Here is a 27,569-nt window from a genome sequence, read left to right on the forward strand (position 1 = left end):
TCCAGATATAGTGGTATTGATTGTGTCTTTCCACAGCATAAAGTAGTTCAGAAATCTGAAGTGTTTAGTTTTGGGTTTTTTTCTTTTCCTTTGGAAATAACTTTCTAATCTTAGTTGCATTTTTATTTTCTGTTAAGTTCCATTAGAGCACTATTTCTCATTCAGTTCCAAAAGGGGTTCGGTACAGGGCAGAAACCAACCATTGGGGCTATGGCAAGCAAAAGCACCCTGCGTCTGCAACCTTCTCTTCACTGCAGAAATAATTGCTGCTGCAAAATAAAGTGGTGTTATACTTCCTGTTGTGCTAATTCAGCTGTTTCATGAAGAATGTCTAAGTTATCTTCAGGGACAGATTGAGTCAATGGCTAGCTGCTCTGCTTTAGGTACTCAGGGGAAGTATTCATATTTACTACTTCAGGCATCTTCCTTGCAAACCTACGTGAGCATCCTAGGCTTCTACAATTAGCAGAATTTAATGGAGCCATTTAGAGTTCTGGAAACCCTCAACTAGTTCTTCTGGCCGCTCCTGTAGAGGTATAAATAAATGCATGTCCTATACCGTGTCCGGTTCTGGACTTCCCACTACAAGAAGACTGTGAAGACAAATGTTGATTATACGGTAGTGAGTCCATGCTGCTCCAGTATTGGAGTGTGTAACGTATGAGGAGAGTCAGAGAGTTGCGTTTATTTGGATTTAAGATGAAGAAACTACAAAGAGATCTTCCTGCTGCCTACTAGTAAGGTGTGAGGATAACAGAAAAAGGCTCCTCTCAGAGGCGTGGTGGTAGGATGAGAAGGGGTGGACAAGATCTGCAACCAGGGAATTTCCTGTATTGATTTGAGCAAGAGGTTGGTCTGGTCCCAGAAGTTCCTTCCAACCTAAACCATTCTCTGGTTCTAGATTATGTTTATAAGCATGGAGTTCTTTTTTTTTTGTTATATTTTTTTCCTTCATTTTTGTACTAGTGAAGGTGAGACTGCAGAGAGAGCTGCATATTTAGATAGGCTAGGCAGCAGTAAGAACCTGTCTTACCACTGTGTAATAAAGTATCATATTCCCCTATCCTTACCTGGTAGGGGTCTGCCTAAGTAGTTGAATAATGTAAATATCTCTATGTCAGTTTATTAATGCTTGGCTTCTCAGCAGGCTGCTGACACATGTCTCTGTAGGTATGGCGATGTGGTCTTCTGCTATTAGCAATATTTAATGTCTTCAGAAAATATCAGCTCAACGCCTATCTGTAAGAAATACAGTGTGGTGTTATTAAAATAAATAATCCAATGTCTGTTTTGGATTCCATAAGACAGTGCACGCTGCCCTAATATAACATGAGCATTATTTCATGGTGTTAAGTCAGTAAGCAAGCTTGTAAATAACTTTTCCTATAGAGGTAGTATTGAAACACTCCTGAGAACTGTTTTCTGACTTCTTGTTTGGTTTAGGCATCACATTCTGGAACTAATGGTGTCTGCTTTATGTGTAGATTCTTCTTGTAGAATTTCAGATTCCTGGGAAAAAAAACCTTGGAATTTGAACCAAGTAAATATGAGTGCTAAAAACCACAAGGCAATTAAAAATACTAATTATTATTTTATAAAAGGTAACTAAACCATTCTTATGAATCTTGTCTTTGAGATGAACAATATTTTCAGTGCGTCCCAAAACCGCAGATAGTTTGTTGGCACATTGTGTTAGAGTCGAAGTACAAAAAAGTGTCACTTGTGTCCTTTGATCCTTTCCACTAGTTCATGTGTTTCTGTGAAAACTATAAAATTCTTTTGCATTCTTCTGTTTGGAAAAACAGATGCAGTTTTTCCTGAGAGCTCTGTAGAAGGGGAAATGGGAAGAAAAATGAGGCAATTGACGGCTCCTGACACTGCTCTACAGGATCAGTTTGATAACTAGGAACCATTGGTATTTCAAATAGTTTATTTCTGTTGTCATTTGCAGCATGAACAACACCAACAGCATATTGCTTTGCAAGGGTTTCTTTTTCGATACTTGACTGCAAGCCCAAATTTTTCTTTGGATACTTGAGTGTATTCTTGAGTGTTGTTCATACAGATTTCAATGTTGTTGATCATCTCCCCTTGCTCCTCCACCAGAACTGATATCTGGATAAAAAGTTCCTGTAAATCTTTGATCTGGTTCTCCAGATTGACTAGTTCTTTGTGTCTCTGTTCAATCTCCGAAAGCTGAGCTTTGGTAATTTTGACTTCAGTGAGTAGATTTTCATTGAAAATCTCCCATTTCCCTTGTTGGAGCATGTCATTGACTTCTTCCTCAGATACCTCTTTACCAGCTACTTCAAGCTGACGGACAATAAATCTTCTGCATTTCTCCTGCTTAGCATTTATAGCGTCGTTGTATGAGAGCATAGCATTTAGGTAACGGTAGGATAAGAAGGCATGCTGGGAAGCTAGAATTCTTACTGTGGCACATGATGGCCCATGTTCATTTTCAGCTTTTTTCACGGTTTTTGACAGTTCATCCAAACATTTTCTTACGTGCTCTGCTTGGATTTTTATTTCTCTTGCTATGTTAGATTCCTTTTTCAGAACGCTGAATCTTCTCATTGAAGATAGTAGGCTTTTTTGTTGTTGACTGAATTTATGAACTTCCTCCACCAAATTATTAATTTCATTCTGAAGCTTCTGGATTTCATGCAAGTGCCTTTCAGTTATGGGCTCTTTTTCATAAATAATGGCCTGCTGTTCAAACTCCTCCTGCTCCTCCTCTTGTACAGTTGCACCATTGTTTTCTCCAGCTATCTGTACTTCCTTAGCTCTCAGTTTAAGCTCTTGGAGGCGGTCTCTCATGGTTTTTATGTTCAGGGTCTTTTTTTCAGGGTTTTTTTTCCCCCCTTTTGCAACACAGGTAACTCCAATATCTTGTCTCACTGTAATCAAAGTGTAACAACAATCAATGTTAGCAGTTATATGTATACATGAAAAGTTGTTTTGGAAATCAGAGCTACTTCCCTCTGTACAGAAGTAAAGGTAGCAATGAATTGGAAGTGGTAGGTATTCTGAACAAATGTACAAGATAGGTGGTGTGTCAGTGCACTCCACCATTTAATCCAGTTTATGTAAGACTTAATCTTAACCTTAAGTTTTTAATTTATCTTTAGATGGGTACAGTTAACCGTCTTCCCTCAGCTTCTTCACTATAGCGTTTCTTTCCACATACAGTGATTTGTAGCCCAAGCCCATTTTTGTGGTAGATTTGTGGTGTACAGTCCAGAACTTAGAACAATGAGGAATATGGCATGTGGAGAGCACTCTTGGGGAGGAAGAAAGGAGTTACTTAAATTCTTATTTTATGGTAATTCCTTATTTGATGCAAACTAATCAACTTTTAAATCTTTTTGGAAATAGAAGTGAACCTCCTGTTCCATTTCTGGATTCTTAGTAGGAAACACACACTTCAGCTTTTGAGAATGAGACAGACTATCTCATGAATCAGAGTTCTGGCATGAATAAGTTACTTTAGGCTTTTACTTTAGCCACACTGAAAAACCTTTCTTCATTTTCCTTGCTTTCCATTGCCCTGGGGAGTTAAACTGATAGTAACTGAAGCAGTTAACTCTACAGTAAAACAAAACAACAGAACTCTAATAATTTAGCATGAAAAAACATATTTATTTTTTTTTAATGTCTGAGTTTTCATAGTGGTGGATCCATATCATTAATATTGCAGCTTGAAGATTTTCTAAGACTTTTTTGGATTACTGTATTATTACATTGTCATTTGCAGTCTTCATAAAATTTGTGCAAATGTCCTTTGCGAACCATAGTGTGATACGATTCAGTACTGTTTCTTATTTAATAGAAAGCGGATTTAGTTCTGTTTTCTACCCTAGCTGTTGTGCAAGTTTTACTGGGGATATAATGTAGAGAAAGTTTCTATTCTGTATGTTTTAGAAAATATCTAAGTTCAACTATTTTTAATTATAGGGAAGAAAGTATTATCCTTAAACTCTAAATGAATGTTTTCCTTGAACTATGATCAAGAATGGAAAATGTCAGTAAAAAGCAGAATTTTCAGGACTGGAAGATTATGGGATTTTTACTTCGGGTTTTCTAGTTAAGTCAAACGTGTGTCTTTCAAAGAGCTGTTCAAGCATAAATGTTAAACAGTACAGTAGTATCTTTTGGCTGTTTTCAGAGGTTTCAGGGCAGTCTTCTGAAATAGTAGTGTTTTAGAGGTGCATTTCTTCTTAAACCCCAATTCTAAAGATTTAATTTTTTTTTTTTTTTTTTTTTTTTGGAAGTTAGCACAGTATTTATCTATAGTATCCAAAAGGATGCATTGGTAACAACTGCAAAGGATCAATCCAGTAACCTGTCAATATGCAGAAGATTTTGTTACATTTGAACAGCTTCAAATGATACTACTTTGCTATCTCTGCTCCCTATGCATATTTAAAGTCCCTAAATAGATTTTTTGCATAATGTAAGTCATGGAGTTGAACTGTGTAAACATGTCTTCCACAGATTTAAATCTATCGGTCTGCAGGAGGATTAGCTGAACAACGAAACCTGAAATGCTACAGAGATCAGTCGTGAGAAAGAATGTTGATATTCTACCCTACTGTGGATTTCCCTTAGCGCTTTTTATTTTTCCCCTTAATGCCTTAATATCTGAATTTAGTGTTTGTTGATTCACATCAAGAGAATCCAAAAAGCCTGTCAGTCATTAGAAGTTACAGTAACGTACTGAGACTTGTGATCAGGCAAGTTTGCAAGTAATTTGTTGGAAAACGTTACTTTGGCATGGGGAAAATGCAACATGTATTAATTTTGTTACAGTAATTCCTCTTCATTGCCTAACTTGCTGTGTATCTCCCCACAGCAGAAGTCAGGCGATTTCTTCAAGATAACATTCTTTAGGAACGTTTCAGAGCTGCTTGGCACCACTGACACTGCTGCAGGGAAAGTTCAGTCTGGGGCATGTGAACGGAACCAGGAGTGCTAAACAGGGCTTCAGAGAAGTGACCTGAAAATCTGTCTTAGTATAGCCTAACACATCTGTTGACCCATGTTAATTTAGCGTGGCTTGACAAGCCTGTGATTAAAAGCAAGTTCTAAGAGCACCATTAATGCTCATGATGTGAGGTGGCAAGACTTTCTTGTATCTAAGAGAATGCAAGTAATTACTGAAAAGCTCTAAAACATGCATGCAGTAATCCAGTTATTCCTTCAGAACACAGTGCAATTTCTCAAAAGGGCAGTTATGAATTCTTCATATGATTAATCTCCTGTGGTTTGAAAGTAAGTTAAACACAGGAGCATAAGAACTGTACTGGGCTTTATCTTCAATTTGTGTATCCATTAACGATTGACATCTACTTTTCAATGTTTTGTGTGCATTGGTCTTGAAATAGCTGTATTCCTTGGGTGAGGGGAGGGGGTTTGCAATAGAATTGCAAATCTGAAAATATTCTCAAATATCAAACTTGCAAAGAAGTAAGCAGAAAATGCTTTAGATGGTTGTTAACAGAATATTTATTTCCTTGTTTAAAGATCAGTCTCGCTAAAGAGTGGAATGTAAGCAAATGAACCCCAGTTTTCTATCTTGTATCCTATTAGGCTTGCTTTTAAAACTTGCCACTGAAAGTGTTTGCCAATAAATGTGGTCGATTATACTGGCAACAGAAGTGCATGCTGGTTTCAAATAAATAAGGAAGCCTTCATGACAAAGATAACCTTGGAAATTGTTGGCTTGGCTTCTTGAGTGTTCCACAAGAAGCTTAGTTCATATACCGAGTCCTTGTTGTCCTACGTGTTTGTGTACGTGTACAGGGGCAAGTCCTGTTGTTCTTTTGATTGAGATGAAAGATCTATTTCCTTGAAGTTTTTGTCAATAGAGGGATAATATGCCTATTCTTTTAGAGTTCAGTAAAGGGAATATGTGGACTGAGAGCATGCCAGTGACTTAGTGTGTCCCCTAGTTTCAAAAAAAGATGTTAAAAGATGATAGTGAAGCAATAAAGTAGCACAGCCTAGCACATCCTCATCAGACTTTTTCTTCATCAAAGGTTGGAAAATTTGGGTTAAAACAGTTAAGAGACTAACTGCAGTAAAGGCGAAGTAAATCAGTAGATGGGAAAGCATTAGCCTGTTAAAATGTAGCTTCAAATTATTGACTATTTTTAGAAATGGTCCTAAATGCTTTTACACATATAGATCTGAAGAGCATCGGTAAGGTTTGCCCATGTTTCTGGCCATTCCTTGGTCATAAATGCTGCTGTATCTTTTATCTAAATTGTTACTGATGTTGAAACCATATGTTTGGAGTCAGATTCACAAGCTGCTAGCTGGTCTTTAATAAAAAATAGACTGTAGAAATGGAGTTGCTCTAATAATATGTCTAATAATGTCTCTAATAATATGCAATAACTTAGTCAGACTGATGTGGCACTGTGCCTTCTCTGTTCACACTTTGAAGCGATGTAAGATTGAAAATACAGCCAAAGAACAGACAGGGCTATAGGATGGATTTGAGGAGGAGGTGGCAGGGGTAAGGAAGGGAAAGGAGAAAGAATCAGGCCCAGTTTTGCCCCGTACCTAAGTTGTGCTTGGAGTTTAAGGATTAATGATGTCCTTTCATACCCATATTTGGGGAAAAAAAGTAGGAATGCCCATGCAGCATTTCAGTTTGGTCACTCTGGCATACCTTATATTCTAGAAAGGCTTCCCTCCCCGCCCCTGGCGGTGTTTTAGTCATGCAGATCCACTGGTGATTCTGGTTGGCATCTTTATACATAGTTATATATAGTAGACAGCTTCAGAAACACAATTTTCACATCCTTGCCATATACATTTTAAGGGTAATGCAAGAGTCTTTGCCTGCTGATAACTTTATTGTGTTGCTTATCGGGGTCATGAATCTCTCCAGTCAAACTGATGACATGTGGCTGGGAAAGTCTTTACAATGACAATGACATCAGCACACTGACTAGGGGAATAGTAGATCCTGATGACTGGACCACCATTATTAATGTGTCATGATGATAATATAAGTCCTAAATTCAAAGATAATTAATTTGATGGAAATGAAAATTTTTATATTGTCTTCTCCATTTTTTAAGGGGAAAAAAAAAAAAGGCAAGTTGAAAGGTCCCTCTGCTTAATTGCAAGGCAGCCATATAGAATATTCTTCCACTTGTCTAATTTATCAGTAGACCCAGTAAACAGGGAGCCTCCATCCAAAAAATGAGATTTGGGCTGCATTAAGTTAAAAGGCATAAATGGGTATGTGAAGCAGGTAAGTTGATCATACAGAACTCTCGTTACTGGTTGTAATTACATTTAATGGCTTCTTTTTTGGCTTTGATGAATTGTTATATTTCCTCCCCATGCCCCGACTTACCAAAACCTCCTGTTTATTTAAATTTCCGTAGTTTTGTTCACTGTTTCTTGGTTATTTAGGACCTTCATTAAAATGCCTGACACAAAAGGCTGTTTTTACTTGATCTTTGATGCAATTTGCATGCCTTCTTACATTCATTTTAACATACTGTGGTCCACCAGGAGAAGAGGACTTGCAGACAAGCAAGGGACAGAATTCAGTCTTTAAGAGCTATTTGAGATGTACGACCTGTGTTCTGCATCATACTCCTTTCTTCACCTCTGCTGAAATAGCTACTGTTTACTTTTTCTTTATGATTGCAACAAAAATAAGGGTCAGTTTGTTTTCCTGTTCCTGAGTTATGAGTCAATTAAGGGCACTGGGTAGAGGATACTTTCAGGCAACAAGTCCCAAAGGAATTTCAAGTTACAAGTAATCTTATAGTTTTTTATTATTGTTTTTGTAATCCATTTCCAGGCTGCAGTGAAGTTGCATTATATCTCTGTTGTATGGTGCCAACAAACCTGTATAACTGTTATTTTTGAGCACAATGGCTCTGAGTAGTGTTAGGAATCATACTCTGGTTTGGAATTTGATTACTGCTTTAAGTGTCTGAAATTTAGCCACAACAAATTAGTGAGACGTACAATTTAAGTGCCTACAGTTTAAGATACTTGTAGTAGTCTGTGGGGAAAACTAGGCGTTTGAGTTGAAATTTCAGTTTTCTCCAAAGGCTGTGCTCTCTCATATTCTTACAAGAAAAGAAGGAACTTGTTTAATGGTGTTTTGGAATCTTGCCCTATTACCCAAAGATATGTCTTAAGTAACTAAAGTAAGGAATCTTGCTACAGGTTACGTTTATTTTCTCCTTTGTTTAAGAAGTTTCCTTTAACTTAAATACCTTGTAAACAAACACGCTTAAACCAAGGATTATCACACAGCAAGGTGGTTGGATGAAAATATCCTCTTAAAGCATCTCTGTCTTAAGATGATAAGTCCTTGGAAAAACATATTTATAAATAGTTCTAAGTTCAAGTTTCTGTTTGTGGGAAGTATGGGAGTGGTTGAACAGGAAACTACCAAAGGCAGAGAACTTGCCCTGGTTCTGAGACTAAAAATAGATGCCATTATATGTAGAAGGTAGCTAAATTGTATCAGAGTATATACGATATGATAGTGCAAAATCAGTAGCATTTTCGGCACAGGGAACCTAAGTGCTAACAGGTATCTTAATATTAAAAAAATACTATCATGCAAAGCCTATTTGTATTTGTCAGCCTGTGTCTCTGGGAAATAATCTGTAGCACATTGTTGGTAGGCAATGCCAGAATCGTTGAGGAGATATAAACTGGTTGCTTGTCCCCTTGAGACAACGTTACCCACCCTAACTGCCATTATGGCTACCCAGTGAAACCAGAATGACCAATCTGCAGGAGCATAGAAATGGTGCTTTTGAAGCAAGGTGGCTTGGGAGTCGCTCTCATTAGCGTGAAATAGATCCTGGGAGGTGGAGAAATGTTGATACTGAGTAAAAACATGAGATTCAAATGGAATAAAACTGGTCTTGAGTATTCAAGGAGTTCATAAGATGGGTAAGACAGAGTCCAAAGTTGCTGGAAAAGTGTAACCAAATGGTGCTGCTGGAGTATGCCCTCCAAGGGAGATGTAGAGAGGGAAAATAGTCTATAGTTAACTTAAAATAATTCAGATATGCTTGGGTGTTTGGCCAGAAATCTGTAACACAATCATGTTGTAGGTAGGTGTGGCCGTCTTCTGTTGATTGTGTGGTGTTGCATGATACAGGAAAGAATCCTGAGAAAGAAGAGAAGAGAATAATACAAGGTATAGACTTTAGCGTTAGTGGAGTGGGAGAATACAGCAGTTTGTGAATCATCCATACTACAAGCTTTTATGCTTTTGAAATCTTTGCAACTGTCAGTACTTCCCTTACGTTCCAATTAGAAAAACATGGAGTTTTTTGCTATTTTATGAAGTACTTGGTTCAAGGATGCACAGTGAATCAGTAGCAAATTTGAGATTGTTCCTTGGAGCTTTAGGACCTTTGTTATGACTGTGTGGCTGCTTGAAGAAAAGAATCTATTTCCACGTCTACAGACAACAATTCTCATTTCCCTACCGATACTTTGGGTAATGGAATGTGGTGAGTTCATGCTTTTGCACCCACATAAGTCACAGTTACAGTGACGCATACTGCACCTACCTACAACTCCTGACCGACAAAACAATGATCTCACTCTGCAAATCAGTTAGTCTGTAGATTATTCTCTGTAATTAGTAAGGGAACGGAGTATCCCTTGATTAAAAGCAAAACTGAAGAACTTATTTAATATTTTCATGGTGGTTTTTTTCACCTATTAAAGCAGACGTTTACAGTCAGTAGTGCTCTTTAAGAGACCTCAGAAATGAGCAGTACAGAGAAGTAAATGTAGGTACCTGAGTTTATTTTTTTTATTTCCAGCAAGAATAATACTGGAAATCAGCACCTTCACTTAATTAGCTGGTGCGAATATGAAATTCAGAAAGAAAATCATAGTCTCCTCTGCCAAAAGATAACATAATTAAGGTCCAGGTATTGACGTATTTTTAAAGCAGTATTTGACAATAAATTAGGAGCAAGAGAAAAGGCTGCAACAGGATAGAGAACAGGTGAAATTCTTTCCATTTAAAAGAATACATAGTTAGAAGACCTAGTTAATGACTTTGTATTGCTATAAATCAGTTTCAAGATTTTTGTCTTCCTGACAGTAGAATTGCAGGCTCAAATTTGTACTGTAATATTCAACCTACTTTACATTCCCGTTTCATCTGTGTCAGACCATATAGCTACGTATCGCAGCCTTGGAACCCACCTGTAATAAATGTGACGATTTCCAGGCCGTTTTTTTAAAAACGTCTCTTACAGGCAACTTCGACTAAATAACTTCGTGTTTGCCTAGGTATTCATATATCAAGGTGAAATAGAGTATAAGAAAAGAATTCATATTTACAATTTTTTAAAATCTCGTACAAAAATATATGGCAATAACATTTATTGCCGCTGCTTTTGGAATTACACATCTGGAAGCTGAACATAATATTCTTGATGTGAGCTCAGACATCTCTCTGGATACAGCCTATTTGATCAATAGGTATGATTAAGCTGATAGCAGAGCAGCGTGCCAGAGAAATATGCTTTCGGTAAACAGGAACATGATTCAGACCTGAGGTAAGAATGAGGCCACTTAACCAAAATGAAACAAATTATAATTGTTGATGTTCTTGTGACCACTTCAAAAGGTAATATGAGAATGAAGTTGCTCTAGAGTTGCCTAGAGATATTATAAACAGGATGAGTTTAGAATCTTATTTCTTATTATTCTCTTATTTAAGTGTGACCTGGAGGAACTGTTTAGGGAAAAGACTGAGTTAGAGAAATGTCTTGCCTAGCTCCCTGCAACTGCATGAAAGAAAACTCTTAATTGATGCTTGCAGACAGATAATCTTGTAGCAATTTATCGTTATAGCTTACCCTAGTAGTCAAAGGATTGTTTTACATAAGAATTGAAGCCATGAAAAGCAAACTAAAGAAATTAAATAAGCCAAGTAGAGAAAGAGCCTAGTGTCAATCAGTAAAAAGTTACTGATTGGTTTGTAATTGTCAACAATGTAGGAGGAGCAGGGGTTTAGAGTGCTAAAGAAGAATGTCATTTAAGATCTGTTAACACTCACCATTTGGATTATTTCAGTGTAGTTAAAAGCTTTTAAAGCAATCCGTGAAAAGTCTGTGGAAAGAAGGGGCTCAGAGCTAAATCTTAAGAATGCCTTATGGTCTCCATGGGAGGCCTGAAACAGTTGGCTAGTTCTCCTGTCTCCTTGTTTGTTAAAAATAGCAAGAATTTTGTTTTCTGTGACTTCCTCGAAAAGCCAATGAGCTGCCAGTAACTGAAGAGGAAAGAACAAACAAAACAATCTGACAAACTGACGTCTTTCTGCCTGTTTGTAGATCAGGAGTTTCTTTCATGTATGTTAACATAAGCACAGCATAAAGAGACTAACAAACCTTTTCTTGCTATATCTGCTGAGGCCTCGCTTTTCTAGGATAAAACATCCTCCTGATTGCTGTCCGCAGGATTGCCCAAGAAAAAAAGTTAATAGATGAGAGGTGAAATTTCTGAGGGGAAAAAAAGGTAGAACAGCATTTTTAAATAGAAGATGGCTGTAGACTGAAGAATATGGCATTGTTCTTTCACTTGTGTTAGACTGCTGTTAAATTCAAAAGTTCTCTCTTCTTTGTTTTCCCCGAAATGCTGATTCAGTCACTCAAAGTTATGGCTTCTTGAAGTAGCTTAAAGACTAATATTCTTGATCTTAGATAAACCATTCTCATAAATATACACTTTCCTTAAGTTGCTTTTAATCATGTTGATAGTTCTGATACTATAATATTTTGACTCCAGGGATGCTCTGCTCTTTGTTAATTTTGGTGGCCACCATGCAGGTTTCACCCAAAATTATGGGTTTGTGTAACTGACTCTGATTAAACTCAACTCCAAAAGCAGCATCTCTGAGACACTTTTACAGGTTACTCCCCTCCTCTCCTCCCCACTGTGTACCCTCTGCAGTATTTAGTTTTCAGTGTTATGTTACTGTATGAGAATTTCACACAAGTGTCAAGAAATGTGTAAGTTGAAAAGTAACAGTGATTTAAAAAAACCCCTCCAACTCTGCAAAACAAGAAAACAAAAACACGTGCGCGCACACACCCTCACACAAAATACCCTCTTCTCAAATAAGCCCTTTCTATAACACCTCTTGGATTTTTGATGAAAGCTGAAATACAAATGTGTCCTTTTCATTCTGGATTTTTTTTCACCAAATCTTTTGGATTGTGAAGTAAACTTTAATACTGATTTTTTATTATTATTCCTCTTTGATCAGTAATTTACATTTTAAAAACAGGTCAAGGAACACACATAGTTTGCATTCAGACTTTGTTTTTCTCTGGCATGTCTTCTGGCTTCTAAGAGAAATATTGTTACTGAACTGTAGATGTCAGTTGTGCCAATGCACACATACACTCCCTTTCCACATTGTTTCCCATGACTCTTAAAATAAAGTTCAAAAGCTCTCTAGTTGCTTAAAAAAATCCGGCTTGATATAAAAGCAGTTGGTGCCTACCTTTTCTTTATTTCTTGGATAAAGTAAGTTTGTTACACTAAGAAGGTTCCAAATATGCTTTATGTGAAATTGAAATAAGCCAAGCATGATTTTATATATGAAAGCTTCTCACTCAGCAAACTTAATGTGATAAACCAACAGACACTCTTCTGTGCTTTCAAGTATGTTTTGATATATAACTCCTACAGTTCTTTAAACATGAAAAATTGCTATATATGAAGTTCTACTGACTTGGAAAATTAAAATCAAGGTCTATCCTTTAAGATAACTCTGATGCATTCCCTAAAACAGAAAGTTTTATGCATAAAACTTGCCTCAAAACCTAGTATTCCTGTGTATGAGTGGCAGAGCTCTGAGACTATATTTACCCAGAAAAATATCCAATTCTTTGGAGGGTAGACATCCATTATTTGTATGCCTTGACACTTAGGCACATTTCCATTCTAAAACACACTACACAGGCTTTTTCAGATATTTGCAACTTTATAAACATTAAGTAAAAGAAAAGCCTTTACCTTTTAATCTTGTGCTGGTGGCTTTCTGGTTTATCCTTCACAGAGGAACTGCTGAGGGTAAGCTTCTGTATAATCTGAAAAGCATTGTTTCAAGTATTTGCCTAAGTAATGTGTCTTGAGCGGCATTCCGTTCGGTATTTTCTGCATGCCTTCTGCTTCTGGTTCTTAAATAATTGTCCAAGGGTTCATCTTCAGGAGCGGTGGTGTGAGAGAGAAACTGACTTCTGCAACTGCGGTAGACAGGCAAATTGATTACTTTCTACGTGGGGAATCTGGTTCTGCCTGTTTGAAACCCAGCCTTGCTGAGAGGCGGATCACTGCTGGAGCTGCCCAGGAGCAGGAAGTGTCTAGGAGCAGCTCCCTGGATAGAGAGAGGCCTTGTAAGCTGCAGGTGGAGCACTGCCTGCCCATGAAGCCCAAGTGGAAGTGCAGGGATTGCTTTCTTCTACACTGAAGCACGAAGGAAAAAGAAAGCAAGGCTAAGTAATTCATACGTTTACTCGAAAGGGGAGAAAAAAAATCCAGCATACCAATACCCTATGTCACTGTCAGTACCTTCAAAATATTTGAACTCCATGTATAAGTTTGACCTAAAGGCTGAAGCCTTTAGGGTATACAGGGCGCAGGGGTGTACAGCAGGAAATGTATGACCTGTGCTATACCACTTCAGATCTTGGGGAGCATAAGGTGGAGGCAGCTGTTTGGATATGCTACTTTTCCAGATACAGCCACTAAGATGTATTTTTTTGAATAGAGTCAATATTGCAACAGGAGTGCTGTGGAGAAAATGGTAGCTAATTCACCAAAACGACAAGTCTTACACCTTTCAAGATATTAGAGGTTAAAAGTCAGCAGCTACTGCGAGTTATAGAACATTAGTGTCACGCTCACACTGAGCTATGCGGTTTACCGACATTTCATTCTGCTTCAGCTGTGCTTTGTAAAATGTGCAGTCCAATAACATAGTAAATATTGCAGTTATTTAATCCTGAGGTGAGAAAGGAATAGGCTGTGGCAACAAAGTGTGTGTTTGGAAATATTTTCTTCAGTTAGATCTAGATAGGAATTGACAGCACTGCCAAGGACTGCTTTTTGAGATTAAGGGGCAGTGCAGTAGGATTTTTAGATTGTGACAAAGATAGGTTAAATGAAAAAAAAAAAGTGGAGATAATTGTTTCCAGTCTTCTCATTATTTTCTACAGCTTTCTTGAATTTCAGTTCAGTTTTTTGCTGATTTAGGTTTGGCCCTGTTTCATAGCCAAATACTGAGGGGACATTACTTGTCCTAGCTGGTTGGTGGGAAGGAGTAGTGCTGGAGTATCATAAGCATATGGAAAATGTCATAGCTTTTGTATATGCATTGAACACGAACCAGTTAGGGAATTTCTGCCCTAAATCATATAAAGTACTGTAGAGTTACTCTTTTTGTTGAGAAATGGGAATGGATTATCAAAGCAGGGGCTGGGTGGGAAAAGCCTTTTGCCTCCTTATAGCTCTGCAGGCAAGTCAGCGAAGTTGATCATCAGTAGGATGTAGGGGTTTTTATCCCCAAGCTGATAATAAGTATGTGAACCTTCTGGACCACAAATCATTCTTAAGACTGCTTAAGAATGAGTGAGAATGGATATCTGAGAAGCTGTCTCCTTGGTTTCCTTCGTGAACTCTACTTGAAAGGAAAGACTAGATAATGAATCTGGTGTGTGAGGTTAATGGTGACAAGGAATGGTTTTTTGAGCTGTAGATGCAACACGGCTTTTTCTTTTAATGTCTCTTTGATGTTAAAAACTCTCTTGGGAATAAAATAATTAAGAACTGAGGTGTAATACTGTGATTCTGGGAAATGAGAAGGAATAAGGTCTTAGGTTGAATGAGGTGCTGACAAGTTCTGCTAAATATGGAGTGAATTCCTTCCATTGTTCCCTCCCTGTGAGGAGTATGATAAATCCAAAGTACAAGCCTTGGCCTAACATTCCTTAAAAGCCATTTGACCATGACTTGAGATTTCAGAAGAAAGGCTATGTCGTCTGGTTCCAAAACCATCTGCCATTGCGTTAATGGAAGCCAAATATTTGTGATTTTATTCATAGAGTTGAATCAAAGTTCTCTGGCAATGGAAGGGTTGATCATGAAGCAGTATTATGTGGGGAAAAGCACATGGATTGGGAAGTTGCAGAGTTCTGAACGTTGATTCAATAGACTCCATCAGGTTGTGCTGTGTAGCTTTAGATGTAGATCAGTACAGTCTTTTACATCCATCTTCTTAGCTGTAAAATGTAAGTGCTTTTTTTCTGTGGGTGCTTAGTAATTATTTAATACTAGCATCTGCTGAATATAGTGCATGGACTAAATTGTTTATTAAGTAGAAAGAACAATTAAGAATTAAAGCTGAAACCAGGTATTTTCTTTTTACTTTCTCCTTCCTCTTCTTCCAACTTTTGTCCAAAACTTAGCTTTTGGAGGTGTGAGAATCTCTCTCATCAGGGTGCATGCTAAGTATTTCCTTTGATCTCTTCTTTAGGCTGGCAAATAAGCAGGACAGAGAAGGAGCTCTGTCAGAAGCAGATGTAATTGAATCCTTATCTCTGGAAAAGCTTGTCAATGAACACAAGTGTCTATGTCAAATTGTAAGTATATTTTAAAATGCTTCATTTTCTCATATATATATGTAACTGGTTGCAATAAAGTGAGGGATTGTGCCACATGGTGTAAAACTGAAACTAGAACCTTGCAACCTTAGCGAAGATACTGTACATATGTCTGTTTTGCAAGCAACTCTACGGTTCACCTTGACGTTCTGCTTATGGATCTGTTGAAGAAATCTTTACAACAAGGTTCTCGAAGTGTACCTGCTAGTCTACTCTGAAACCATTTAAGAAAAATTAATTACTGATGTGGTTTAAATCTTGTTTAGTTGGAACGCAAGTTTAGTATTCCAGCTTTTTAAAAAAGAAGCAGAAAATAGAATTTGTTGACATTCAGGAAGGATCAGTGTTCACATGTGATGTTTGTCTCATTTCTGTTCATAGCTAAAACCATCATTTAGAGTGAGCTACCATCTGGCAAACAGTAAGAACTTAATCTAATTCCCAGTGCATCTAATTCCCAGCGCAGTAGTCATCAAAGAGCGCTATTAGCGCTAGTTAATATCTGTCCTAAAATAACTACATTTCAGTTGTAGTATTCACAGTCACGTTAAAATAAAAAAAAAAAAAAAAAATTAAAAAGGGGGAGGGGGGGGAGGAGCCAAACCCAGAAACCTATATGAAGGCTACTTAATATTGGTCAATATTTCAGGTAATTTCTCCAAACCACTAGTCCTTGAAGCTTACTTTAAGCCTTTGTTTTAATCAACCAGTTTGTTGGTTAACTATTTGTGGGCTTTACTTCTATAATCTTTTTCTAATTGCAATAAGAAACATTTTAAAAGATAATGAGAGTTATGCTGTTATTAACAAAAATTAGAAGGTAATTTTGCAAAACCATTCCATCTGATATTTGGATTTTAAAATTTAAAAAAGACTTTTAATTCCCTAAGGAGAGTTGCAAAAGTCATAGGGTAGTACACATTACTGTTGTTTTCTCTAGATAGCTAGGTAATAGTAGGGCATAGCTATGGTCATGATTCTTTGAGGGCTTTTCAGTTGGTGGATTTTGCACTATGGATATAGCAACAATAAAAATTGCTAGTTCACAGCTTTTTTTCTGAGGGACTGCTGTGGCAAAATAGAAAAGACCAGAAAGATTCTAGTGTATTTTTCCAATACTTTAGAATTACTTAATTTATGACAAGTTCCAGTAAAATGCTGTTCTTGTACTCCATTTATATCCTGGGTGTAATCAACAAAGAAACTAGATCACATACTCGGAGTCATTTTAGCTGAAAGCACAGGAGACTCTCATGTACTCAAATGGGCAGCTTCTTTACTAGGCTCATTGAAGATCCCAACGTGTTTCAGTATGATGACTCGTGGGGAGAATTTAAACAGGGGTATTATGAAACAAGATTTAGATAAAATTAGACAAGGACCAAAAAAACTTTTGTTTGTTCTTATTATTTTAATTAGTTTTCTTCTGGATCTTTAAATTTTCCCACAAAATATTAAAGCAAGTGGAAAGAAGTCATTTGTCTAGAGAACATTGTAGCATTCCATAGCAAACAACACTCAAATTTGAACCTTAATTTAGACATGGTAGCAGTATATAAAAATGCTAACTAGGTTTGGCACTATGGGGGGAAATAACAGGTCAGAATTACTTTTTCTGTTGTAAGTAGTAGATACCGTATCAGAATATAGTGCTATTTAAATGCTTCTCAAATGAAGAGATAATGCAGAGAATTTTTAGGTTTTGATGTTGGGGAGTTAGGTTTTTTTAATCTTTCTTCATTCATGAACACAAATCCTGAACACAATCAGTGTGAAATATAATCTCACAGAATCACAGAATTGTAGGGGTTGGAAGAGACCTTCGGAGATCATCTAGTCCAACCCCCCTGCCAAAGCAAGTCCAGCTAGAGCAGGCTGGACAGGATCACATCCAGGTGGGTTTTGAATAGCTCTAGAGGAGACTCCACAACCTCTCTGGGCAGCCTGTTCCAGTGCTCTGTCACCCTCAAAGTAAAGAAGTTTTTCTGCACGTTCAGACAGAACTTCCTGTGTTCCAGCTTGTGTCTGTTGCCCCTTGTCCTGTCTAACCAGGCACCACTGAGAAGAGCCTGACCCCATCTTCTTGACACCCACCCTTTAGATATTTGTAAGCATTTATAAGATCCCCTCTCAGTCTTCTCTTCTCCAGGCTCAACAGACCCAGGTCATTCAGGCTTTCCTCATAGAAGAGGTGCTTCATTCCCTTGATCATCTTTGTAGCCCTCCGCTGGACTCTTTCCAGCGGTTCCCTGTCTTTCTTGAACTGGGGGGCCCAGAACTGGACACAGTACTCCAGATGCAGCCTCACCAGGGCAGAGTAGAGGGGGAAGATGACCTCCCTCGACCTGCTGGCCATGCTCTTTTTAATGCACCTCAGGAGACCACTGGCCTTCCTGGTCACAAGGGCACATTGCTAGTTTGTGGGTAATTTGTTATCCACCAGGACTCCAAGGTCTCACTCTACAGAGCTGCTTCTCAGCAGGTCAGCCCCTGACCTGTACCAGTGTGTGGGATTATGTCTCTAATTTCTTCATGTCAAATACATAGCTGGATCTCTTAAACTGTTATTCAGATAACAGTTTAAGACAGCATACAGTGCTCCAAAGCATTCTGGAAAATAGTTCTGAAAAGATCTTGTGAGGTCATCTCATCCTTTTCCATGTTCTAAGCTAAAATCAAGCCATATCTTTTTCATTCCAATTAACAGCTGATTGTACTTGTCCTCCTGACTATGAATATGAAGAGAAATTATTCTTTTCCTATTTGCAGATATGCCTCATGTTTTTGAATGCTATTATCATATCTCCTTGAAGCTTTCTCATCTCAATACAGGAACCGCTCCTGTTCCTTCAATGTTTTCTTAGCAGCTGTGTGTTCATAACACATTTTGTCTGATTTTTCTCACTGTGCTCCTTTTGATTCTTTCCCGTCAATCCACTTCCTTGAAGTGTTGCATCCAAGGTTGATAAATTATTCCAAACTAATAACAATGGCTTTTGTACCCATCTTCCCCTAGATTTGCATTAATCACGTTTCTCTTGCTTGGTGATGATAATACCGTGATAAAAGTTTTACTCCAATCAAGGATTCCTATCCACAATACCTGTTCTGATCTAAAAAATTTAATTGGTTTGACAGTTTTTCTGATAAAGTCATGCTGGATTTTATTTATCCTGTAGGTGTTTATGAGTGTCTAACATTTCTTTCATGAACTGAAGTTAAGCTGATTCTCTTGCTTCTCGTCTATTCCATTTTACTAGATAAATATAACACAGGCTATTATAAAGCAGCAGCAGAACAGAACATACATATTTGAGGTTGATAAATTATATTTCTATATAGATGCATAGATATGGATGTGTATAGAAACAGGTGTATAAATATATATACACATAGCAGGTGTATATGTAACAGGTGTGTGTATACATAATGTGTATATATATGCCTATTTAGAGGTAAACACGCAAATATCTTTTTCTGTGCAGTATTCTAGTATTTTTGGAAAAGGACTGGAAATAGTGGAATTTGGTACAACTAATATCATATTTATCATGGCAAAAAAAGCATCTAAATTTATAGAATACCTAAATGCAAATTTATTTCCTATACTTCTCAATGTTTTGCAAGCTTCAGAGTAAACAGTAGTTGTTTGGCTGATTTCTTGTTTTCAGTCAAGGAACATGATCTGAACTGCAAATAATTTTCTCCTCCTTCTCCTTATATTTACAGGAACCTTGCTCAGCTGTCATGGGCTGTGGGAAAAAAATTGATAAATCAATAAAAAAGGGTTTATATTGGCTTCTACATATCATAGCAAAAGATTTTGATGCCTTAAATGAGCGCATCCAAAGAGACACTACAGAACAAAAAGCATATGAAGAACAAAAGAAACTAGAACGAGCTGAGCGAGTGAGAAGGATACGAGAAGAAAGGTATTCTCTCTGTAATTTCTCCTACCTCCCTTTCCTCCCTTTCTCTGAGACACTTGATTCATTCCTGTACAGGGACCTTATGGGAACTAAACTGTCAAAGATTTAAAGCTTACAATCCAAGAGCCTCCGTATTAAAAGTAAGGACCTGAATGCTAAAAGGCTTCCTTTAAAACCTACAAGATTTTACCTGGTTCACCCCCTTTATTTTATTCACTTTATGCTGGAGAATGAGAATTGCAAGGTAGTTGTGGAATAAATTTGGCCTTGCTAACGTAACTTCCCAAGAGGCTAACCTACAAAATAAATCCTGTCATTTAATCTTAAATTACCTTCAAGAGTGTTCTAAAAGAAACTTTTATTAACTTGAGTTAGACTTTGTAACCTGTATGTGAAAATCAAAGACTAGATGTGAAACTTTATTCAACACTGCACTTTATTAAGTTCAGGATATCCAGCAGGTGGGGCATGGAGGAATTTAAGATGATGCATCGAAGGGAGATGGGGCAAGTGGTCAGTGGCCCACCATGATTCCTATTAGAGACTGATGTGAATCATTTTACTGGGGCATTCTTATAAAATTCACTGAGCAGCCCAGTCCCCCGTCTGCCTTATATATGCAGAGATTTGCACGTCTCAGTTACTGTTAGAAGTAACTGTGAAGCTACTGTGAAGTGTCTTGGCTTGTACTCTTGCTGATTTGGTTTACTTCAGCAAGTAAATTACTTAAGCACATTTTGAACACCTGGAATTTGACACAGTCCTCATACATACTTCACAAAATTATTTAAAAAATGCATATGCTGTTGGTGTGCCAGATACCTCTTCATAGACAAAACCCTCTGACCATGTTGGATTGTGTTGGATTTATGCCATGTTGAGAGGTGTAGCAAGGAGGACTGACTTTGAAACTTGTCTCAAAGAGATTATCTGAGGATACAGGCATTTTCTGTATATTTTGTTCCCGCTCAGTGATCTTGATTGTATTTATTCACTGGAAGAATTGGTTGGGTTTGATTTGGATTAAAGGCTTAAAGGTTTTGCTAAACTCTCCCTGTGTCTTAGGGGAATGCTAACTGGTAACTTCTGCTGGTTTTACCTGTAGCTGAGGGCTTGTCTCAGCTATAAGAGATGGCATTAACTCTTGTCTTGCTGTTTTGCGTCAAATCAATTTCTTACTGTAAGAAACAGATTATTCTTGATTCAAGTGTAATTCTGTTTCATTATGTGCTTTAATAACTCCCCAGATAGCTTTTTGTTCAGATTTGCTTCCCTGAATGTTTTCTCAAAGTGTATTTCCTCCACAGTATGTTAGTAACGACGATCTTGTTTCAAATGGAAAACCAGAGAGAAGTAGTGCCAATAAGTTTTAACACAGTACTGGCCATTCTTTCAAAGAAGTATGGTTTCATGGGCAGATCAGTGACCTCCTTTACATTCCCATCTGTGCCTCCAAACAATGGGGTTACTGCCTCTCTCAGTACTTGCAGCTGTAAAGTCGGTGTTACAGTGACTTCCTTTGCACAAGTTCCATCAGATCGATCAATGAAAAGTGTTTGATGAGAATATAATTTATTAATGATATAGTAATTTAATATTTCTTACATAGAAATCTGGTACATAAAAAATAAGTAGTGCTGGTGCAACAACAATGTACTGAGGATTATGTGTCTTTCCAAACTTTTTTGTTGAAGCAAATATGATTCCCTGTTACTACATAAACTGAGCAGTCTGACACCAGTTCTCCTTTATGTATATTAAGAAGAATCTAGAATTATGAGAAATGCAGGTGTATTAAAAATAGGAGAGGAGGTTTTAGATAGTCTGGTTTCCCACCACATAGATTTTTTTATTTTTTTTTTTTTAAATGATTGAATACCTTGAAACTACAGTTATAAAAGATTACTAGTGTTAAAATGTCAGCATATTGTTGAACAATCAAAACCCTTCTGTTACAGATGTATTCTGTCATGTATCCTGTCCTCAGAAACTGCTTCCACTTCTTGAAGTGCTGATTGAACATTCTGGCACATTGCAGCATGTGTTTCTACCTCTGCCATAAAATATACTTGTGCTTTATTGATGTTAGTCTATCATTCTGATTTCTGTAGAATGTTTTTCAAAATACAGAAGCATGTTGTAAAAATCAGGTGGCATAAATTGGAGGATGAGTTAGATGACCTAATAAGTGTTCTCTGTTATATAAAATGTATGGCTTGGCTTCTTCATATTTCTTTGTTCATCTCCCCTCTTCCCTCCCCTCCCTCTCTCCCCCCTGCTCCTCTCAAAAAAACCTAATCCCCAAACTGCTAAAACAACAACAACATAAACCCAACAACAACAACAAAGGGAAAGAGAAGAAGGAAGAAGTGTACCTGATGAGGAAGACCCTGAGCCTGGGAACTCTGAAAATCCCTTCCAGCCTATATCTGCTGTAATCTCTGAGGTATGAGAATATGTGGAAACTTGGATTATTTTAGACCTACTGCTAACAAATGTCTGAGAGGTAATGAGGAAAATGGTTCATTTAAAACAATTGTTCTAAGTCTGTTAGCACAGCATTATTTTAATTATCTTTTTTAATCTTGGCAGTTTTGTTTTGTGTGCATTGAATCAATGCTTTCACGTTAAGAAAATCCCCTATTACTGATTCGGTGACAAAAAGTTCTGTAGCCACAGTAAAATAAGGGTATTGTAAGCAGATGACTGAACACACTTCCTAATTAAACTATTGGATATTCAGGACTGAAAAATATTCAAGGTCTATTAGTTTCTTGTAAAATGTTTCAGTGATGTAGTGAGTTATAAAATATCACTGACTACTTCAACTATTTAGATTTTTGAGCATAACCTGTTTTCTGTTGAAAACTGAGACAATTGAGAAGTTTGCTTAGCTTTGAAATATGAAAAAAATTAATATATAAAGTTTCCTTAACCTGTGTTTCTGCGTTCAGGTAGTTCTTATTTATCGTACCATTTTTTTTTTATTCAGTTGACTTGAGATAATGTAGTCTCAAGAAACACATAAACTCTGAGACTTTTCCAGTAAGTAATTCAAACATTTGCTTCTCTCTATGACAAAAGTGCCCATATCCATATATCTTGCAAAGTCAGCTACATGCATGATAATACACTTTATAATACATGCAGAGTAAGATGAGAAGGGTATAGCTGTGATTTTTGCAGAGATGGTGATTTAGTGATATAAAGCCTGTGAAACAGCCTATCTTTGAGTCTGTATGATGCAATCAATATTTGTCCAAATCATGGTAGCGCTCTCTAGATACTTAAACTCTGTACATATGTATTTATTTTTAACTAAAACATTAAAAAAAAAAAAAGTGAAGAAGAAGAAATTAGGAGTTTTTTAACCCTTCACTGTTGATGGAGCACCTCCCCTATGAAGACAGGCTGAGAGAGCTGGGATTGTTCAGCCTGGAGAAGAGAAGGCTCTGGGGAGACCTCATAGCAGCCTTCCAATATCTGAAGGGAGCCTACAGGAGAGCCGGAGAGGGACTCTTTGTCAGGAGGTGTAGTGACAGGACAAGGGGTAATGGTTTTAAATTGGAAGAGGGGAGATTTAGATTAGATATTAGGAGGAAATTCTTTACTGTAAGGGTAGTGAAGCACTGGAACAGGTTGCCCAGGGAAGTTGTGGATGCCCCATCCCTGGAAGTGTTTAAGGCCAGGCTGGATGGGGCTTTGAGCAACCTGGTCTAGTGGGAGGTGTCCCTGCCCATGGCAGGGGGGTTGGAACCAGATGATCTTTAAGGTCCCTTCCAACTCTAACCATTCTATGATTCTATGTTGTTTATATAGCTAGCGTTTCTTTTTGCCATATGATCAAAAAGAAAGCAAGAAAACAGGCTATAAACCTAAAGATCATTTCTTTTGCTGTTAATCTTTTTTTTTTGTTTTCCCCTTTCCTCTGGGCAGGATATTGGAAATAAAATTTCTTCACCTATTTGAAAATATTTTCTATGCTAGCTGTGGGACATCAAAATATTCCTAAAATACTTTTATTTTTAAAATAACCTTCTAGTCCAATTAATCAGTTTACAACATTATAAGTTGTTAAAAAAAATCTTATACTTTTTGTTAGAATGAAAAGCAAATTGAAAAGGAAAAGAAGCGGCAAAGGTTGGAGACTGAAAAAGCTACGATTGTCTTGAAATCACAAACAGAGCAAGAGCAAGTAGACGCCCGGCACTTCTCAAGTAGCAGTAGCCAAAATACAAATGATAGTAGACTAGAAACATGCAATTCTACAACTACACAGCTTTTGCTGCATGAGGAACTGAATGAGCAGCAAACCTCAGAATGCCTTGACTCAGGTAAAACTGCTTCCTTTTAATGTGTCATTTCATGTTATTTTTCACATAGTTCTTCCCTCTCTCTGTATTACTTTTCATGATACCACATGTCAGTTTATTGAAAACATAAAAATGCACCATTAGGTTATTGTATTGGAAAATCTGTTTCCAAAAAGTGCGTGTTTGTTGATGTGACTGATACCATAGCTGAAACTTGGTTCATTTTTATCATAATCAAACATGTGGTCCAAGTTCTGACAGTATCAAGCTAAGTTGAATTTCTTTATTAAAACATAGTTTATTTTCTATAGCAAAATGTTGTGTAAAATTTACATTTCACATGCTTTTGTGTTTAAGTTTGGACTGAAAATGCTGATGCATCTCACCCCAACAATTGTATTAAAAGATGATGCAACATATTCTCTGAATATAACTGTACGATTTGTAACACTTTATTTCTGTTTAATATAGATAACAGTAAGAAAAAAAATAAAAAACCAAAATTAAAAAGGGGCCACAGAGTAGAACCTGTTAATGCAGAAGATGCTGTTCCCAAAAATCCTACGCCACCACCAGCTCTTCCACCAGGTAAGTGTGCTAACAAACAATAATTGATGTCTCAATTGGTGGTTATTAAGCCTTTAAAATATTCATTTGTAAATGGTGAAATTGGAATGGTTTTCATACAGAGATATGCTTCTAAGCCTCACTCTCCAGGAAATCCTTGATGCAGTGTGGTCTGAACTTTCAGCAGTATTGATTTGATGCATTCCAGGCAGGGGAAGATGATGTTGTTTTCACAAAAAAGAGTCAGAGACTTAACTACTCACTGATGAAAAGTCATTAAAAATATCAATATTTTTAAGGGTAAATCAGTTTATTTTTAAAGTGTTTCATCATTATTCACCATATATACAATATATTACATGCTTCTGACATTTCTAAATGCTTTGATTTCTCCCAGATAACTGGCTTCCCTACATTTCATCAGAATCAGGTGCAGTCTTGGTGTGTTTTGACTGTCTTTGTTTTTCTTTAGTTGGCTGGGGAACTCCCAAACTTAATAGACTTCGAAAACTTGAGCCTCTTGGTGAAACACATCATGCTGGTAATTGAAAATATTTTGGGGTTTGTACTTTAAAAGCATTCTCAATTGTTCATTCATTTCATTCTTCATCTTTTTTTAATTTCTTCATGCTAATTTTTATTGACCAAAAGCTAACTCTTTTGCTTAGTAGAAAGCATCTTTTTGATTTTTCAAGTCTTATTTATTTTTTTACCAAAAAGCGTAAGTTGTCTCAGATTCCCCTATAAAGTTGGCAGGGCATATCAGAAGCTATTAATCATCTGAAGTTATTTTCACAGCAGCATGCATCTACATATTATAATGTGCCATATAACAAAGAGTAACAGGACTGGTTACTTTAAGAGGTCAAACACATATTGCATGTAGACAGTTCATCATTATCTGGTGCAATGGGGACAGAAGTTGGGTTACCTGGATACTGAAAGAAGTCTGAGGTACTCAGCAGAGAGGATACTGCAGAAACACCTAAGCAGGACTGCAGAGATACAGCAGGGTTTATTAATTTGGTGTCCATAGTGGCTTTCCACGTCCAGGCTGATTCTGCACTAAGCTGCCTGTTTCTTTCCACACTGATCTTACGATCTAAACTGGAAGTGCTAATTGCTTCACAATACTGAACCCAAATGGGCCCCATGTGTTTCTGGGGTTCTGTGAACCATAGCCCATGTCAGATGAATTTGCTGTGTGTAAGCTGACTCTTTGTGTTGCCTCTTGAGATAGTTTAAAACCTCTTCTGCCCACTGCTGCTGTTTCCATATAGTTTTAAAAGCATAGTCTGTAAGATTTTTGTCATTGATTGTGGTGGGCTTTATTGTGAGAAGGAAAGCTAAAGAGGTGGGCACCTCGAATTAAGTGCATTATGTTACCAACTCCACATGAGATACTGCAATCCCAGCTATGATGAAAAGCTCAGCATAAAATTGCTTGCAGAAGTAGTGAGACTTCCAACTGAAAACTAGGTTATTGGTCTGCAAGGAGAGGTTTCAGTGATAAAGCTTGGGATCTGCTGCTTTACCTGGAGAGCCAGTGTCCCTGAAAGTTCACAAACTGATAGTCTAAATGAATTTAATAACTGGAAATGTCTTGGGGTTGTAGGCAGATTCTTGATTTCTCTCTTCAGTAATGACTATTTTCAGAAGACCATGGAAGATTGCTTTTCATGTGCTCATACTGCATCTTTTTTTTCAGTTTTAACTTATGTCTGAATTTTTCTTATGTTTTTATTTTTCAATTTTTGAAAAGCCAAATGAATATGGAGGCACCTGGAGTAATATGAGATGAGAAAAACCAAAGTAAAGCAAAGGGAACACTTAATCAAATTGAACAAAGAGAATATTAATTGAGAAACTTATAGAGAAAGGAGCTGAGTGTGGCTGTAGTGATCCTTGAGCTTAACCCTGACTTGAACTGATTGTCCTACTATGATGTAGAACAGCACCATGCGGACATACCTGCTGAAGTTCCGAAGCAACAGAACATGGAGCTTCTCTGCCAAAGAATCAAAAGATGCCTAAAGAGGAATTAAGTTCTCTAGAGACTAGATATTTATTTTTCACAGGAGCATAATTCATGTGCATAAAATGTAATTTGTGGTTTTAATCATAAAACCATCTTGCTCTTTTTTTTAAAGGCATATAGACAGAAGGCGGCAAGAAAGAAAAGCCTGATGAAGAGGTAGGGAGGGGAGGAAAGGGAAGGGGTGTTACTCAATTTTTGTATGTGCCTCAGGGTGGTGTTGCATTTTGTAGCAAGAACATGGGTGGGACTCATTTAGGGACTAACCCTACCCCGAACCCTAACCCCAACCCCAACCAGCGAACCCTAACCCTGTCCCTAACCCTAACGGGGCACCGAACCCCCGATTCCTGAACCTGAACCCCCACCCCGAACTCCCGAACCCCAATGCCGACCCCCACCCCCTAACCTGAACCCTAACCCGAAACCGAATGCCCAACCCCACCCCCGAACCCTAACCCCCACCCCCAACCCCCTAACCGGAACCTAATCTCTAACCTGAACCCAAACACCAACCCCCACCCCTGAACCTGAACCCCCTAACCCCAACCCCAAGCGGCTACACCGAACCCCAATGCCCACCCCCGAACCTGAACACCTTAACCCCCTCCCTCACGCCCACGCCCCCAATCGCCACCCCCAACCCTAACCCTGACCCTAACCCCCCACCCTCTGAACCCGAACCCTAACCCGAACCTTCCACTCCCTGAACCCAAACCCCCTAACCCTAATCCCTAACCCCAACCTCCCAACCCCCCAACCTCCGAACCCTAACCCACCACCCCCCTAACCCATACCCGTACCCCCACTCACCCAAACCCCGAACTCCAAGCCCCAACCCTAACCCCCACCCCCAACCCCCTACCCCAAACCCGAACCCCAACCCTCTACACCGAACTCCAACCCCCACCCCTGAACCTGAACCCCCTAACCCTAACCCCAACCCCCAAACCCTAACCCCAACCACCACCCCCAACCCCTGAACCCTAACCCGAAGCCCAACCCCCGAACCCGAACCCCTACCCCCAAACCC

At 38.0% G+C, this 27,569-nt stretch overlaps 2 protein-coding genes across 2 annotated transcripts in view; one reads left to right on the top strand and one right to left on the bottom strand.

The window, feature by feature from the left end:
* ARL13B (ARF like GTPase 13B) overlaps positions 1-27,569 on the top strand; it is a 54,373-nt gene that overhangs the window by 18,559 nt on the left and 8,245 nt on the right. Inside the window, exons 5-10 of the mRNA XM_074144252.1 lie at positions 15,566-15,671; positions 19,422-19,624; positions 21,971-22,067; positions 23,724-23,955; positions 24,406-24,522; positions 24,974-25,042. Of these exons, the coding sequence (XP_074000353.1) occupies positions 15,566-15,671; positions 19,422-19,624; positions 21,971-22,067; positions 23,724-23,955; positions 24,406-24,522; positions 24,974-25,042 (824 nt within the window). The remainder of the gene's footprint in view (positions 1-15,565; positions 15,672-19,421; positions 19,625-21,970; positions 22,068-23,723; positions 23,956-24,405; positions 24,523-24,973; positions 25,043-27,569) is intronic.
* On the bottom strand, positions 1,942-2,820 carry STX19 (syntaxin 19). The gene has a single exon (XM_074156666.1). It carries the CDS (start codon positions 2,818-2,820, stop codon positions 1,942-1,944), a length of 879 nt encoding a protein of 292 aa, XP_074012767.1.

The sequence above is a fragment of the Numenius arquata genome, chromosome 1 (assembly GCF_964106895.1).
Source record: "Numenius arquata chromosome 1, bNumArq3.hap1.1, whole genome shotgun sequence".
NCBI lineage: Eukaryota > Metazoa > Chordata > Aves > Charadriiformes > Scolopacidae > Numenius > Numenius arquata.